General features: G+C 38.8%; 1 protein-coding gene and 1 long non-coding RNA gene across 7 annotated transcripts in view; one reads left to right on the top strand and one right to left on the bottom strand.

The window, feature by feature from the left end:
- The window catches only part of LOC133630295 (uncharacterized), a 35,745-nt gene that overhangs the window by 4,603 nt on the left and 17,184 nt on the right, over positions 1–13,958 (top strand). For all 5 annotated transcript variants that reach the window (XR_009821220.1, XR_009821221.1, XR_009821222.1 and 2 more), the window contains exon 2: positions 3,997–4,043. This is a non-coding gene — a long non-coding RNA (uncharacterized LOC133630295). The remainder of the gene's footprint in view (positions 1–3,996; positions 4,044–13,958) is intronic.
- Positions 5,887–13,958, bottom strand: part of palmdb (palmdelphin b) — a 60,485-nt gene continuing 52,413 nt past the window's right edge. For both annotated transcript variants that reach the window (XM_062021832.1, XM_062021834.1), the window contains 3 exons: positions 9,856–11,914; positions 9,710–9,786; positions 5,887–7,944 (listed from right to left, as the gene is read on the bottom strand). In XM_062021832.1, the coding sequence (XP_061877816.1) occupies positions 7,861–7,944; positions 9,710–9,786; positions 9,856–11,914 (2,220 nt within the window). In that variant the 3' untranslated portion in view covers positions 5,887–7,860. The remainder of the gene's footprint in view (positions 7,945–9,709; positions 9,787–9,855; positions 11,915–13,958) is intronic.

The raw sequence follows: 13,958 nt of genomic DNA on the forward strand, positions 1-13,958 counted from the left end.
TAACATTGTGTGTGTCTGCACGTGCTGATAATAACATTGTGTGTGTCTATAACATTGTGTGTGTCTGCACGTGCTGATAATAACATTGTGTGTGTCTATAACATTGTGTGTGTCTGCACGTGCTGATAATAACATTGTGTGTGTCTGCACGTGCTGATAATAACATTGTGTGTGTCTATAACATTGTGTGTGTCTGCACGTGCTGACAATCCTTCTCATCCTTGGCCTAAAACAAGCCTTCAAAACACTCCACTCCTTTGGGAACGGCCCATCTCCAGAAAGTATGACTAGTTGAAGCGTGATAATAATTCATCTTACATTTTTTTGGCAACTTTGAATCAAAGCAAGAACAAATGCTGTTGATTGTCTTCTTGGCATCTTTAATATTGTCACATGTCATGATAAAAGATGTTTCTTTTAAAACAGTAACAACTGTAAAATGGACACAACGTGAAAGTGTGACACTTGTTATTGAACTTTGAAATCAACTTCAGTGGTGAGAATGAAGACAGTTGCTTAAAGTGCTATAGAAAGGGAGACCCTATTTATGTTTCTATTTCAACTCCAACAATCACATGATATTGAAAGTTGACTCACTTATCATTTGAAGACGTTTAAAGTTTGTGTGCGTTGTTTGTATAGAAGTTGCTATTTGACTAAATACAAAAATAGTTCTCGGGGTTTATTCATTCAGCCTAAAATTGTTTATTTGAGAAGTTTAAACCAGGCACAAATAACACAAGGTAATACCGTCTGAAGCCAACAATTTGTAGGTTAACTAACAGTTTGAAAATTAACTAACAGTTTTTAGGATAGATAATAATATGTAAGTTAGCTAACAGTTTTTAGGTTAGCTACAATTTTTAGGTTAGCTAACAGTTTTTAGGATCGATAATAATTTGTAGGTTAGCTAACAGTTTTTAGGTTAGCTAACAATTTTTAGGTTAGCTAACAGTTTTTAGGATAGATAATAATTTGTAGGTTAGCTAACAGTTTTTAGGTTAGCTAACAGTTTTTAGGTTAGATAATAATTTGTAGGTTAGCTAACAGTTTGTAGGTTAGCTAACAGTTTTTAGGTTAACAGTTTTTAGGTTAGATAATAATTTGTAGGTTAGCTAACAGTTTGTAGGTTAGCAAACAGTTTTTAGGTTAGCTAACAGTTTTTAGGTTAGATAATAATTTGAAGGTTAGCTAACAGTTTTTAGGTTAGCTAACGGTTTTTAGGTTAGCTAACAGTTTGTAGGTTAGCAAACAATTTTTAGGTTAGCTAACAGTTTGTAGGTTAGCTAACAGTTTGTAGGTTAGCAAACAGTTTGTAGGTTAGCAAACAGTTTTTAGGTTAGCAAACAGTTTTTAGGTTAGCTAACAGTTTTTAGGTTAGATAATAATTTGTAGGTTAGCTAAAAGTTTGTAGGCCCAGTTTTGCTAAATTGCATGCTAAAAAGCACTTGAATTCTTCATCAATTTGTAGGTTAGCTAACAGTTTTTAGGTTAGATAATAATTTGTAGGTTAGCTAACAGTTTGTAGGTTAGCTAACAGTTTTTAGGTTAGATAATAATTTGTAGGTTTGCTAAAAGTTTGTAGGCCCAGTTTTGCTCAATTGCGTGCTAAAAAGCACTTGAATTCTTCATCATCTTTTCTACTCTCAAAATACATTTCAACAAAAGCAGCAAGTTAAAAAAAGACAAATAAATAGAAATTGTGAAGTAAATATCAATAAATAGCAAACACCTCCATGGCTTGTTTACATCAAGAAAAATAGCAAAATGGCCGCCGCATCCTTGAGTTGGTGAACAAAGTTGAGGTCAGGAGTCTCAAACACTAATGAGTCACCTTCTTCTTGTTCATCCTTGAGTCGGTGAACAAAGTTGAGGTCAGGAGTCTAATGAGTCACCTTCTTCTTGTTCATCCTTGAGTTGGTGAACAAAGTTGAGGTCAGGAGTCTAATGAGTCACCTTCTTCTTGTTCATCCTTGAGTCGGTGAACAAAGTTGAGGTCAGGAGTCTAATGAGTCACCTTCTTCTTGTTCATCCTTGAGTTGGTGAACAAAGTTGAGGTCAGGAGTCTAATGAGTCACCTTCTTCTTGTTCATCCTTGAGTTGGTGAACAAAGTTGAGGTCAGGAGTCTAATGAGTCACCTTCTTCTTGTTCATCCTTGAGTTGGTGAACAAAGTTGAGGTCAGGAGTCTAATGAGTCACCTTCTTCTTGTTCATCCTTGAGTTGGTGAACAAAGTTGAGGTCAGGAGTCTAATGAGTCACCTTCTTCTTGTTCATCCTTGAGTTGGTGAACAAAGTTGAGGTCAGGAGTCTAATGAGTCACCTTCTTCTTGTTCATCCTTGAGTTGGTGAACAAAGTTGAGGTCAGGAGTCTCCAACACTAATGAGTCACCTTATTCTTGTTCATCCTTGAGTTGGTGAACAAAGTTGAGGTCAGGAGTCTCCAACACTAATGAGTCACCTTCTTCTTGTTCATCCTTGAGTTGGTGATAAAAGTTGAGGTCAGGAGTCTCCAACACTGAGTCACCTTCTTCTTGTTCATCCTTGAGTTGGTGAACAAAGTTGAGGTCAGGAGTCTAATGAGTCACCTTCTTCTTGTTCATCCTTGAGTTGGTGAACAAAGTTGAGGTCAGGAGTCTAATGAGTCACCTTCTTCTTGTTCATCCTTGAGTTGGTGAACAAAGTTGAGGTCAGGAGTCTAATGAGTCACCTTCTTCTTGTTCATCCTTGAGTTGGTGAACAAAGTTGAGGTCAGGAGTCTAATGAGTCACCTTCTTCTTGTTCATCCTTGAGTCGGTGAACAAAGTTGAGGTCAGGAGTCTAATGAGTCACCTTCTTCTTGTTCATCCTTGAGTTGGTGAACAAAGTTGAGGTCAGGAGTCTAATGAGTCACCTTCTTCTTGTTCATCCTTGAGTTGGTGAACAAAGTTGAGGTCAGGAGTCTAATGAGTCACCTTCTTCTTGTTCATCCTTGAGTCGGTGAACAAAGTTGAGGTCAGGAGTCTAATGAGTCACCTTCTTCTTGTTCATCCTTGAGTTGGTGAACAAAGTTGAGGTCAGGAGTCTAATGAGTCACCTTCTTCTTGTTCATCCTTGAGTTGGTGAACAAAGTTGAGGTCAGGAGTCTAATGAGTCACCTTCTTCTTGTTCATCCTTGAGTTGGTGAACAAAGTTGAGGTCAGGAGTCTAATGAGTCACCTTCTTCTTGTTCATCCTTGAGTTGGTGAACAAAGTTGAGGTCAGGAGTCTAATGAGTCACCTTCTTCTTGTTCACAAACTGACATCCTGCCCTGAACACAGCAGCTCTTAAAGGGGAAGTGCACCTTTTTTAAATCCTTCACAATCGTTATGAGACCATTTATTTATTAGCATTCTAAACTTGAAAACATGGTGTGGTTCTAAGTAGCTAGCAATGCCGCTAATGCTAGCAATCAATTCTACTTCTAATTAAATAAAAGCGTCAACAATACTTGATTTAGGTTGTGCAACATGTATAATAATAAGCTGTAGCCACATTGTTATTGTAAGAGTGGAACTCTTTTTCTAGCGTGCTAACACACTAGCATGTTTCGCTATTAGCCGTGAAAGCTAACTCCAAAAAGAGATAAGCTAGCAACTGCATCAACACAAAACAGGTTTGAGTTTGTAACACACAACATTGTGATAGGACAGCAGTCTGTACTGTACTGACATGAATATTACAGTAGTATTTCATGTGTTGTTTGTACACAGCTAGTATGTACATGATGTGTATCATCATAGTATGTACTGTAGTTGTAATAACACACATGATCAATATAAAGTGTGACTCACTCAATGGACACTTGTTTGTCTGCTCCAGCTGGCTAGGGATGTTTTTTTCCAGTTTATTTGGGTAAGCACTCCATTTATGTCGAAATAGCTTGGCTTCAAATTTCACATTTTTCAGCTTCGAGTCATTTTCACCTCACTTTATCGGCTTCCATCTGCTCCAACGTCTCACTCTTCTTTTGTGCAGGCTTCTATAAGCAGCAGTTCATCCTCAGTATGTTCAGCTTCAAAAAGGTAAGGTTGTCAATCCTCATTTGTCCAAAAATAGTTGTCTTTTGTTATATATATATATATATACTTTGCAGTGTCTATATTGTACATATTACATATTGTTATGAAGGTGTCTGTTACTACATTATATATATATACTTGCAGTGTGTATATTGTACATATTACATATTGTTATGAAGGTGTCTGTTACTACATTATATATATATACTTGCAGTGTGTATATTGTACATATTACATATTGTTATGAATGTGTCTGTTACTACATTATATATATACACTTGCAGTGTGTATATTGTACATATTACATATTGTTATGAAGGTGTCTGTTACTACATTATATATATACTTGCAGTGTGTATATTGTACATATTGTTATGAAGGTGTCTGTTACTACATTATATATATACTTGCAGTGTGTATATTGTACATATTACATATTGTTATGAAGGTATCTGTTACTACATTATATATATACTTGCAGTGTGTATATTGTACATATTACATATTGTTATGAAGGTGTCTGTTACTACATTATATATATACTTGCAGTGTGTATATTGTACATATTACATATTGTTATGAAGGTGTCTGTTACTACATTATATATATACTTGCAGTGTGTATATTGTACATATTGTTATGAAGGTGTCTGTTACTACATTATATATATACTTGCAGTGTGTATATTGTACATATTACATATTGTTATGAAGGTATCTGTTACTACATTATATATATACTTGCAGTGTGTATATTGTACATATTACATATTGTTATGAAGGTGTCTGTTACTACATTATATATATACTTGCAGTGTGTATATTGTACATATTACATATTGTTATGAAGGTGTCTGTTACTACATTATATATATACTTGCAGTGTGTATATTGTACATATTACATATTGTTATGAAGGTGTCTGTTACTACATTATATATATACTTGCAGTGTGTATATTGTACATATTACATATTGTTATGAAGGTGTCTGTTACTACATTATATATATACTTGCAGTGTGTATATTGTACATATTACATATTGTTATGAAGGTGTCTGTTACTACATTATATATATACTTGCAGTGTGTATATTGTACATATTACATATTGTTATGAAGGTGTCTGTTACTACATTATATATATATACTTGCAGTGTGTATATTGTACATATTACATATTGTTATGAAGGTGTCTGTTACTACATTATATATATACTTGCAGTGTGTATATTGTACATATTACATATTGTTTTGAAGGTGTTTGTTACTACATTATATATATACTTGCAGTGTGTATATTGTACATATTACATATTGTTATGAAGGTGTCTGTTACTACATTATATATATACTTGCAGTGTGTATATTGTACATATTACATATTGTTATGAAGGTGTCTGTTACTACATTATATATATACTTGCAGTGTGTATATTGTACATATTACATATTGTTATGAAGGTGTCTGTTACTACATTATATATATACTTGCAGTGTGTATATTGTACATATTACATATTGTTATGAAGGTGTCTGTTACTACATTATATATATATACTTGCAGTGTGTATATTGTACATATTACATATTGTTATGAAGGTGTCTGTTACTACATTATATATATACTTGCAGTGTGTATATTGTACATATTACATATTGTTTTGAAGGTGTTTGTTACTACATTATATATATACTTGCAGTGTGTATATTGTACATATTACATATTGTTATGAAGGTGTCTGTTACTACATTATATATATACTTGCAGTGTGTATATTGTACATATTACATATTGTTATGAAGGTGTCTGTTACTACATTATATATATACTTGCAGTGTGTATATTGTACATATTACATATTGTTATGAAGGTGTCTGTTACTACATTATATATATACTTGCAGTGTGTATATTGTACATATTACATATTGTTATGAAGGTGTCTGTTACTACATTATATATATATACTTGCAGTGTGTATATTGTACATATTACATATTGTTATGAAGGTGTCTGTTACTACATTATATATATACTTGCAGTGTGTATATTGTACATATTACATATTGTTTTGAAGGTGTTTGTTACTACATTATATATATACTTGCAGTGTGTATATTGTACATATTACATATTGTTATGAAGGTGTTTGTTACTACATTATATATATACTTGCAGTGTGTATATTGTACATATTACATATTGTTATGAAGGTGTCTGTTACTACATTATATATATACTTGCAGTGTGTATATTGTACATATTACATATTGTTATGAAGGTGTTTGTTACTACATTATACTGTATATATACTTGCAGTGTGTACAAATAAAGATCTAACAAATGGAGGGTCCTCTCATTATACTCTCTAAAAACATCCAGAAAGTTCCAACAATCCTCCATTTACATGTCCTGACCTGAAAAATAACCAAATATGAGTGATATTGTAATTATTTCTTACGCAGACGGACTATTTTAGCGGCACATTGATAGCAGTGAGCTAATGCTAGCTTACGCTGCTATTGTCGACACACTATAAGACGACGGCTGCTTCTGCTTGGTCTCAAACTTGCTAAAAGTACATTTTAGATTATAATTCATGCATCTCTCACAAATGTGGCCATGGACCCACAGGCTGGTCCACTTTCACATCCCCAAGATGGCAAAATAGACACACAAATACACTTCCTGCACAAACTTTTTTTGAACCCTTTGTGAGGATTGTGATTGAATCTTCATCTAAACAGAATTATGTGAGCGTCCCGTCGGTTGACATCCCAGCGAGAGTGGAAATATTACAGTGTGTGTTTGTTTTGTTATGGTTAGTTTTTATGTTTAGCACCTAGCATTGATGCTAATGCTATAGTGTCACCATGAAACTCGGCTTCTAAAACGTATTGCTCATCCTCATAGTGTTCGGGCTCAAAAATATACGTTTCTGGATCGTCATTTTTCCCAAAGTAATCGTCGTTGGCTCTCACAAAGTCTGCTTGTTAGCATTGTTGTTGGTGGAGAAGCGACCTGTGGTTCCTCCTCTACAAGATGCGACTGGGAATCTCCGTGAGATTGATACTATTTTGATCACATTTATTTATTCGCCAACTTTGTAAGTCTTTAATAAATCCGATAAATATGATAACAGCTTCAATATGGAGGAAACTTGCTAGTCCACTCTGCTGCTACTTTGAAAGAATCGGACTCAAGAGCCGTCGGGAATCGGAATCCAAACGAGGAACCGGAATGGTCCAAAGTCAAACAATGGCCAACCCGCTCAATGGTAGGTCTTTAGTCATGAATGTAAAGCGCAATGTAAACATTTGAAGTTTGAAATCCCCCGGAGATGATCAAAGATTCTGATTGCCTATCTGAAGTTTCCCAGAGTGAGTTTGCATCATTAGTGGGATTGATAGATTGAACATTTACTGTGTTTGAGACCCCTGCCCTGCTCAGGATGCACAAACCTTTATTTGCATTTCTCCGTTGCGAGCATTTTGGTACGCGAGGCTCTGGATTTAGTTCCTTAGATCAGCGGACTTATGTACAGCAGACACCAAAAACACTGAGGTGTTACACGCGCTTCTTATCACACCAGTGGAAAGCTCATCACAATGAAACATGTGAAAAGTGCTTCATTGGACTATTTTCTGTAAACATTGCACACCCTTGAGTTGTTCCTGGTTTGATAGTTCCAGACTTGGAATAGAATGCAGCCACAAACACGTTCAAGCAACAATCAAACACTGATTCACCACATTTGGTAAGCATTGGCAGAAATGTTTGCAACACGGACAAAATATTCACGGCAGATTATTTCACTCTTAGTCATTTTTGGTAAACTCCCCTGCCTCCCAGCGCAGGGCCATGGCACTCTTGCGTCGTCCACCGCTGAAACCATCTAGGAACTGAGAAAGACAAATCACTGCTTACCTTTTTGTGAGGACACATTTGCTGATCAGTTGACTTGCTAAGCTAACATGTTTCATAGTCCAGGTTAGGAAAAGAAGACATATTTCTGCTGTTCATAGAAGAGTTCATTTAGTCCAATAGTTCAACTCTTTGTTATTGCTTGATAAACATTTACCTTTAAGCAACACGTCTTTGCAAAGACTACTTTTTCCGCGGTTATTTTTTCTCCAATCCTACCCAAAAGGGCAGGCCAATTTTGGGTAGGTTTCGGACCTTCCCGAATTAGGACTTATTGAGACCTTCCAAGTGACTAAGAGTGGTGGAAAACTTCCTGTCCACATGAAGGGGTGTACAAGATTTTATTTTCCATCCATTCTTCTTCCGCTTATCCCAGGTGGGTTCGCGGGGGCAGCAGCCTAAGCAGAGAAGCCCAGACTTCCCTCTTCCCAGCCACTTCAGCCAGCTCCTCCCGGGGGATCCCGAGGCGTTCCCAGGCCAACAGGGAGACATAGTCTCCCCAACATGTCCTGAGTCTTCCCCGTGGACTCCTACCAGTCGGACATGCCCTAAACACCTCCGTAGGTGTCCGGGAGGCATCCTGACCAGATGCCCGAACCACCTCATCTGGCTCCTCTTCATGTGGAGAAGCAACTTTACTCTGATCTCCTCCCCAATGACAGAGCTTCTCACCCTATCTCTAAGGGAGAGCCCCGCCCCCCGACGGAGGAAACTAAATTCGGCCGCTTGCACCCGTGATCTTGTCCTTTGGTCATAACCCAAAGCTCATGACCATAGGTGAGGATGGGAACATAGATCGACCGGTAAATTGAGAGCTTTGCCTTCCGGCTCAGCTCCTTCTTCACCACCACGGATCGATGGGTTTTATATTTACTAGTTTGTTTTACTATATTTGAAGTCTGTGTTTTTTATTGTCCTGATTATGTCTGATGTTGGTGCTGTCTTACTTTTTATATTTTTATGGACTTTGTGTATACCATCAACCTGTCGGGGCCTAAAGATAGAAATTAGCCTTTGGCTACAATATAGCACATTTACATTTTAAATGGTCATTATTGTGGGCAGCACAGTGGCACAGGGGTTAGTGCATGTGCCTCACAATACAAAGGTCCTGGGATCGATCACCGGGCTCAGAGTCTTTCTGTGTGGAGTTTGAATGTTGTCCCTGTGACTGCGTGGGTTCCCTCCAGGTACTCCGGCTTCCTCCCACCTCCAAAGACATGCACCTCGGGACAGGTTGATTGGCAACACTAAATGGTCCCTAGTGTGTGAATGTGAGTGTGAATGTTGTCTGTCTATCTGTGTTGGCCCTGTGATGAGGTGGTGACTTGTCCAGGGTGTACCCCGCCTTCTGCCCGAATGCAGTGGAGATAGGCTCCAGCACCCCCCGCAACCTCGAAAGGGACAAGCGATAGAAAATGGATGGATGGATGTTCATTATTGTGCATTGTCCATTGTAACACATGTGAAGAAATGTTTGGTTTTGGTCGGAGAGGCCGTTGGTACAAATTGTCAGCCACGTGTCTGTCAGTCTACCCTAGGGCAGCTGTAGCTACAAATGTAACTAATGGGCTCTCAAGTAAGGCTATATATGAATACAATCAGTTATTATTATTTGTAAAAAGCCTTAGAAACCAATTTCCCAAAAAACAATTGCCCATATATCCAGTGATACAAGATGGAGGATCTGTGTATTCCAAGTTCGGTAGCATGCAAAGCCCTTTCAGAGTGTTGAGGTCTTACTCTGTGATCACAGGACAAAGTAGATCGATCCATCTTGGCTGTTTTCATTGGCGATGACGGCGAGGACTTGCACTTGACTGGCAAAGCAAGAAAATCAAAGTTAATGTCAGGTGTTATTACGATATTGTTTCGATGGAAATGTTTACCTGGAAAGTCCAAGGACAAAGTGGCCAAGTTGTTGGCCAACATCCTCCCTTTGCTGTACAGGTTAGCCCTCTCCTTCCTGAGTTCCTCCTCCCTCTGCTTCACAATCATGATCTCCTCGTCCACCAGCGACATGGTGCTTCTTGAGCGCAACTTGAAGAAAGGGTTGCTGGTGAACATTTTCTCTAGGGGCTCACAGGCTTTGTTGAGGGAGAAATCTGAAGCGCTGCGAATAATCAGATTGGACGTCTCCAAAATGATGACGTTGGAGCTGCTGTCCTCACAGCACCATTCCCCACATCCCGGGCTGGAGTTGACATCACTGCTCTGGTCCAGAATGATGATATTTGTTGGTGAGGCGTCTTGTTTCATCGGTTCCTTTGTGGGTGAGGACGTAATGATAAAGGACGGGGTCAAAGGAGTGCTGATGGATCTTGGGATGCCTCGCATCGGAGTGCTAATCAGAGTGTCCGTAGACTTGCCCATCCTGGACAGACTCCTCTCTTTCCTAAAATTCTCCTCTCTTTCCATCGACAGGCGTATCTCTTTTTCCACAGGTGTTTCGAGGTCATCATTAGGAGATCTGTAGCTGGAATCATCCAAGCCGGAATCTTCGGAGCACGGGCTGTATTGTGAATAATCTCCGACAAGAGTCAGGTTTTCCAGCTCCTGAGATGTCCTCTTTGTTCTTTCAATGTTCCGGACTGGTGTGTACATGCAGTTGTGGCTGCAGTGGAAGCTGGTCTGCTTGGTTGTCGGTAAGACGACTTTGTTTTTGGTCTGTTCTTCCATGGCCCGCCATTGTTGTCGAGCCAGTTGGAAGTCGACGTGTTCTGTGCTGACGTTGACACTCTTTGTTTCTTGTATCACACAGAAATCTTTGGGCAGTTTTCTGTTTGGATCCGGCATGGAGTTCTGTCCCTGAGCGCTGCAACGATTACTGTCCTCTTTCCCATTTTCGTTTTCATCTTCGGAGATTTTGAACAGAACTTGCGGGCCTAATGAGATGCATTTCCCTTCTTGTGGAGAGGTGGATAACAAAGCAGAGTCTGGTTGTTCAAGCACTTCTTCAACTTGCGGAACCGGAAATTGGACTTCGTCGTAGTGGTTTGTTTCTTCATCTTCAAAGTCAATCACCTCAACTTTTTGTACAAAGAGCTCCTGTGCACTCAACTGAAGACTGTCCAAATAGGAGTCATCATCTTCTTTGTTTATAGAGGAGGAAAAGATCGTTCTCCATTTTTCATTTGCCTCACTATTCGATGAAGTTGCTGCAATCTCAACACTGAGGCATTCATCGACCTCATCGGGGTCAAGATAATCACAGGACTGGCTGAGAACCTCTTCTTCAGCGCTCTGTGCCAGCGTTGATTCCTCCGGAAGGGGACTCTCACAAAGGATTTCGGGGTCTTCCTCTGCATCTACTTCCAAATTTTGGAAGTCATCATCGCAAAGATGAGGTTCATATTCCTCATCTGGGAAAAGGAGTGGATCCGGGTAATGGTCCAAGTCTGTGTCTTGCTCTACCTCTTCCTCTGTTTCGTGGAGACTCTCTGGGTTGGGGTCGTCCTTTGGTTCAGAATACGGTTCTAAATCGTGCTCCGGTTCTTGTTTTGTTGTTTCTTGCCTCTTACACGAAGCCTCATTCTCATAAACACTCTCAGCACTGGAGAGTGTGTCCGACACTGAAGAAGCCATTGACTCATTTCTTTGGAGCTCGATATGTCCTTCTTCAAGCGTTACGACTTCCTGTTCCTCATTGAAGTCTAAGTCATGGCAAACGCTGGTCTCGGGGCATCCAGGGCTGGTTGACAATTTCCCAGAACTTGGTTGATCATTGAAATCCGGCGAGTCAGTATCTATACAAACTTCTTCACTGTCGACGTTAAAAATGATATCTTTCTCAGGTGAATCAGGCGCAGTCACGTCCTCCTCGCTCCCCATTTCCAATTCTGGTAGATCAGTGGTTTCCATGGTGACGTGGTCAAACCTGTTCTTCTCAGTACTGCTGAAACCTTGCAGTTCTTGCTCGTCTGATTCCTGCTTCTCTGAAATAGCTTTCTGGGACAATGAAGAAAGGAAGAAAACAGAAAGAAACGCTGAGTTTGCATTTTGTGTAAGCTGTGACTCAGACGATGACTATGCAATTACTTATTTGACACTCGGGGTGTCCCCGTCCAATATTAATATTAGAGATTGGTCTGATATCAGCAAGATACTTGTGTCGGATAATAAGAATCCCGATTAATTCGATGTTTTTGAAACTATTTTTGGTCACTTTAACATTTCACACAGTTTGAAGAGTAACACTGTGTATAAATATTTAAGTGATTCTTCGGCGTGCCGCTAGATGGAGCCCACGTACCACAACCTTCTCTTTCATAACAGAGACAAAACGACAACAACAAGCTACAGTCCTCTGCTGTGCCAACACAGGAGTCCCTTTTGTGCCCTTACAAACAATCAGAAATCACAAACACCCTTAACTTCACCAACCACATTGCTACTATTACAAACATTTTAAAAAGCAAAATCCTCTTTAACATCAGCAGAGGAGGAGCTGACGAGAAAGGAGGGGGTGATGGGGAGGGGCCGAGTGTGTGTGTGCTCTTGGAAGAGGTGCCACTGAACGAGAAGTCGTCTTCTCCTCCGTTGTCAAATAAGTCTGCTTTGGCATTGTTTCTAGAAAAGTCCGGTCTCATCGCAAGTAAAAATTTCTGCGGTACGAAGCCTGCTTCGTCTACTCTTCCATATTTGTGAGCGCATTCATTTACTCCGCACAAATCTTGTTTTTGACTCCACAGTGATTCCCCCCTCCTTTCCACGGTGGTCTTTTTGGGACTCATATGAGCAGCAAAATGGACAAAACACAGAAAGAGACCCGCTGAGAAGTGACTAGCAACGTGGAAAGCTCCCAACATTCTGCGCCCTGCTATTTGCCTGCAGGCGTGACAGGAAATGAATGAATGAAGCGTTCACACACGCAAAATGTTACATAAATATCAACAATGTAACCCTGGCCTAACATTACATAAATATCAACAATGTAACCCTGGCGTAATGTTACATAAATATCAACAATGTAACCTGGCCTAACATTACATAAATATCAACAATGTAACCCTGGCGTAATGTTACATAAATATCAACAATGTAACCTGGCCTAACATTACATAAATATCAACAATGTAACGTTACATAAATATCAAGAATGTAACCCTGGCGTAACGTTACATAAATATAAACAATGTAACCCTGGCGTAACGTTACATAAATATTAATAATGTAACACTGGTGTAGCGTTAAATAAATATCAACAATGTAACCCTGGCGTAGCGTTACATAAATAGCAACAATGCAACCCTGGCGTACCGTTACATAAATATCAACAATGTAACCCTGGCGTAGCGTTACATAAATATCAACAATGCAACCCTGGCGTAACATTACATAAATATCAACAATTTAACCCTGGCGTAACGTTACATAAATATCAACAATGTAACACTGGCGTAATGTTACATAAATATTAACAATGTAACACTAGCGTAACATTACATAAATATCAACAATGTAACCCTGAGGTGGCGTTACATAAATATCAACAATGTATCACTGGCGTAACATTACATAAATATTATCAATTTAACCCTGGCGTAACGTTACATAAATATCAACAATGTAACACTGGCATAATGTTACATAAATATTAACAATGTAACACTAGTGTAACATTACATAAATATCAACAATGTAACCCTGAGGTGACGTTACATAAATATCAACAATGTATCACTGGCGTAACATTACATAAATATTAACAATGTAACCCTGGCGTAACGTTACATAAATATTAACAATGTAACACTGGCGTAATGTTACATACATATTAACAATGTAACACTAGCGTAACGTTACATAAATATCAACAATGTAACACTGGCGTAGCATTACATAAATATCCACAATGCAACCCTGTCGTAACGTTACATAAATATCAACAATGTAACACTGGCATAACGTTACATAAATATCAAAAATTTAACACTTGTGTAACGTTACATAAATATTAACAATGTAACCCTGGTTGAATGTTACATAAATA

Source organism: Entelurus aequoreus, linkage group LG15, assembly GCF_033978785.1.
Source record: "Entelurus aequoreus isolate RoL-2023_Sb linkage group LG15, RoL_Eaeq_v1.1, whole genome shotgun sequence".
Lineage (NCBI taxonomy): Eukaryota > Metazoa > Chordata > Actinopteri > Syngnathiformes > Syngnathidae > Entelurus > Entelurus aequoreus.